Raw genomic sequence first — 4148 nt, 5'->3', positions numbered from 1 at the left:
GCTACAGGGAGAGGGCAGCAAGAGAACTTGAAACAAAGGAACTAATCAACCAAAAAGCGAAGTAACCCTGTGGACTGCTCTAGAGAGCTGCTCAGGAAACTGCTGGAACAGATTTAACTCATTACGGACCACTGAGTGCTTTTCCTTGCCTTAGTTACTGCAAAATGAAGGGCACGCTTGGCCTTCATCAAGACCTTCTGTTCACTGCCAATCAATGATTCTCTCTCATCATTGATGTTTCTATCTTTCTCTCCCTCTCCCTTCCTCTCTGAAATCAATTAAAAAATATATAAAAAAGAAAGACCTTCTGTTCGCTGCCACTTTTGCAGAAATGTGGGTAGATGGGCAAATTGCAAATCAGCTTAGCAATTTGGACAAAGGCAGGGGGCACATAAAGCACCTTGTAAAGTGGAACCACCTGATTACACCTGCAGGTGTTCCATGGAATACTCCTGAGGCTCCTGAAGTGTTGGGGATGCAAGCAAGCATCTTTGGATTGATGTGACCACACCAAGGAGTTCCCTATTTTATGCCTTTGATGTAAGTGACGACTGATGCTGTGATAAGAGGGCCTCCAACCGCTTGGACGGAGCAGGTGACCTTACTGCTGGGAGGACAGGATGGAGTGAGGGGGGCTGTCGTTGACTTACTAGTGTCTTCCCTCCCCCTCGGGCTGAATGATGCACAGAGCAGTACTATTCAAAAGAAATGAAAAGTAAGAATAAAAGGGTTGAAGAAAATCTCAGAACTAGTCAAACAAGTGGAAATGTCTGCTAACCTGCTTTTCTTTCCCTTCTCAGAAAATGGCCTCACAGGAGGAGGCCGCTGACCAGAGGATTTCCCAGTATGATGAAACTACTATCCCTCAGCTGTCTGCTCTTCTAGGCATCGACATGGTTCAGTTTGTAAAGGAAATAGAAAAAAAGGAGCAGGAAGATCGAGAAAAAATGCAGAAGGGCTTTAACTCAGAAATGCGCAGTGAAGCAAAAAGGTTAAAGACTTTTGTGACCTATGACTCCTACAGCTCGTGGACACCACAGGAGATGGCAGCGGCTGGGTTTTATTTCACCGGCATAAAATCGGGGGTGCAGTGCTTCTGCTGTAGCTTAATCCTGTTTTGTACCACCCTCAAGCGTCTCCCCTTAGAACACCATAAGAAGTTCAGCCCGCACTGTGAGTTCCTTTTGGGCAAAGATGTTGGCAACATTGCTAAGTATGACATAAGAGTTAAGAATCCAGAGAGCAAGATGAGAGGAGACAAAGCAAAGTACCGAGAAGAGAAGGCCAGACTTGAATCCTTCCACGATTGGCCATTTTATGCCCATGGGACATCCCCACGGGAGCTCTCAGCAGCTGGCTTTGTCTTTACAGGTAATTTGAAATAATTTTCTGAAGCATTTCTCCGGAGTTTTAAGTTTAGGTTCCATTTTTCAGTTGCAATATTTTGTGAACCTTTCCTCACTTGTTAAATGTATTAGGTATAAAGTCTAGTTTATTAAAATTCAACTTCAGTAATTTACTTGAGCTTTATGTTTCGTATCACATATTAATTTGTCAAATATGTACATAATTAGACAGTTACTTTTCCTTAAATTTGGACCTTAGACAATATTGACAACATTCTTAAGGTCCTTAAAATAAGCCATGAGGGCCCTAGCTGGTGTTGCTAGGTGGTAAGAGTGTCGGGCCATACACCGAAGGGTCTCAGGTGTAATTCCTGGTCAAGGGAACATACTTGGGTTGCAGGTTCAATCCTCGGCCACCTATATTGATGTTTCTCTCTTTCTCTCTCTCCTCCCCTCCCTCCCTCCCTCCCTCCTTCCCTTACTCCTTCCCTCCCTCCCTCCTTCCTTCCTTTCTTCCCTCCCCCCTCCATCTCCTCACCTCTCTCCTTCCACTCTCTCTAAAAATCATTGGAAAATATATCCTCGGGTGAGGAATAACAAAAAATAAAATAAAATAAAATAAATCATGAGGTCAGCCAGACCCCAATCTCCTCCCCTTTCCCTTTTGCTGCTGCTATAAGATCTTCCTTTGATTCTTTTAATTGCTGCAATATTGGAATGGCTTTCTGTTTGTTGGTGGGTTGGTTTTAATCGTAGGGCTAATTCTAATGTATAGGGCAAACTGCATTAAGAAAACTGCAGTTTGAATTGACCTAGGCATGCCGTAAAGGTTATGATGGGTGTGAATGCGAATTGTAATAACAATAACAGCAATCTTTTACTGAGTACCAACAAACTCACCAATTACCTCCATTTCACAGTTGAGTTCATTGAGGCTCAAAGAGTTTAAAAACATTCCTGTGTCCATAGAAATTTCATTGCAGAGCTACACCTTAGGTTTTCTAACCGTGCTCTACGTTGTGAGTTCTTGGATTTCTCTGCTTCCCCACTACTGTGGCTCTGAGAGCTCAAATAGCAAATACCAGCTCTGGGAACACCTGGCGGGCAGGTGTTAAACAGGTGTATGTGCAGTATGGCCATGGCTGACAGGGAGGTCCTAGGCTTAAAAAATGGTCTTTTTGGGCCCTGGGGCTGTGGATGGAGATTCAGCCAGATGACAGTGGAAGTGGACAGAGATGTTGGAGTAAGTCTTCCTCACGCACAGAGAGGCAACTCCCAGAGACAGACCTTCTGGGACTACCCGTGGTGCCATTGCCGAACAATCTAAACATTTTCTTCACATGCAGGGAAACGAGACACTGTGCAGTGCTTTTCCTGTGGTGGATGTTTAGGAAATTGGGAGGAAGGAGATGATCCTTGGAAGGAGCATGCTAAGTGGTTCCCCAAGTAAGTAGATCTCTCTCTCTCTCTCTCTCTTTCTCTCTCCTCTGAAACAAAACTAAAGACAAGAGTCACCTTCCTAGAGAAGCATTTTCAGGCTTTTTCCCTACTCAAAACTGGAATGTTCCAGAATTTCTTCAAGCAAGAATCACATAATTTAAAAATAATTTCTTAAATGTTTTATCATCCAAAATATGAAGACACGTTTTGTTAAGTAGAAGTTTCAGGATCCACCCTAATTGATAAATAAGAATAATTCACATAGGGATGATGTAAAATGGCATTTAAAGGAAGTTGGAAAGTAAAACAATGTTTAAGACTATTACAAATGGTTTCATGTACTGCTGATTATATACCAAACAGAAACATTTTATTTTAAAAACTCAGAATTTTGATTGTTGCAATGCTCTTTAGTTCCCTGCTTAGAAAATAAAGTGTATTCTAATTATTTTTAATGCTATATTTACTAGTATTTCTACATCACTTTGTATCTAGCAAATACATATTCATTCCCTTTATAGTTTTTAAAACCTTTATTATGGAAAATTTCAAAGGTGGAGAGAATCTATAATAATAAAAGTATAATATGCAAATCGACTGAACGGCCAAACAGCGGAACGACCATCCAGATGACCTTCTGGACCAGTGGTTCTCAACCTTCCTAATGCCCTGACCCTTTAATACAGTTCCTTATGTTGTGGTGATCCCCAATTTCATTGTTAAAAATAGAACATAATTAAAGCATAGTGATTAATCACAAAAACAATATGCAATTATATATGTGTTTTCCGATGGTCTTAGGCGACCCCTGTGAAAGGGTCGTTCGACCCCCAAAGGGGTCTCGACCCACAGGATGAAGTTCTGGATGAAGTCGGGGCTGTGAAGGCCTACTCTTGCATGAATTTCGTGCATTGGGCCTCTAGTAGTATAATAAGCACTTATTAACACATGGCCAAGTAATAGTCCATTCATCTTTCACCCACCTTTCTCCAGAAATAATAATAGCCAGATTATATTAAAGTCATGTAATGCCATTTGTTGATATTCTTATATTTTAGAGTTATATTCTAAAATATCTCTAAGAAATAAAACCACAGTATCATTATTTCTCCTAAACAAAATTAACATTGATTCCACAATACATATAATCAAATATCTGAGTCATTGTTCAATGTCCACATCCCTCCAACTCCTTTTCTCTCTTTACTGCTGGTTAATTTAAATCAGAATCCAAACAAATCTGTCTATTACATTTAGTTGATCTGTCTCTTAATATTTTTAATTTATAGATTTCCTTCTTTCCTCTTTTTCTTGTCATTTATCCTTTATAGAAGCCATGTAATCTGTCCTGTAAAATTCCCT

At 40.6% G+C, this 4148-nt stretch overlaps 1 protein-coding gene across 1 annotated transcript in view; it reads left to right on the top strand.

Moving 5' to 3' along the window:
• Nucleotides 1–558: 558 nt before the first annotated feature.
• NAIP (NLR family apoptosis inhibitory protein) overlaps nucleotides 559–4148 on the top strand; it is a 32953-nt gene continuing 29363 nt past the window's right edge. Inside the window, exons 1-3 of the mRNA XM_023751024.1 lie at nucleotides 559–715; nucleotides 801–1371; nucleotides 2693–2792. Coding sequence (XP_023606792.1) covers nucleotides 804–1371; nucleotides 2693–2792 — 668 coding nt within the window. The 5' untranslated portion in view covers nucleotides 559–715; nucleotides 801–803. The remainder of the gene's footprint in view (nucleotides 716–800; nucleotides 1372–2692; nucleotides 2793–4148) is intronic.

Source organism: Myotis lucifugus, unplaced genomic scaffold (assembly GCF_000147115.1).
Source record: "Myotis lucifugus unplaced genomic scaffold, Myoluc2.0 scaffold_0, whole genome shotgun sequence".
NCBI lineage: Eukaryota > Metazoa > Chordata > Mammalia > Chiroptera > Vespertilionidae > Myotis > Myotis lucifugus.
The sequence above is the reverse complement of the archived record's forward strand: the minus strand, read 5'-3'. Positions and strand labels throughout refer to the sequence as shown.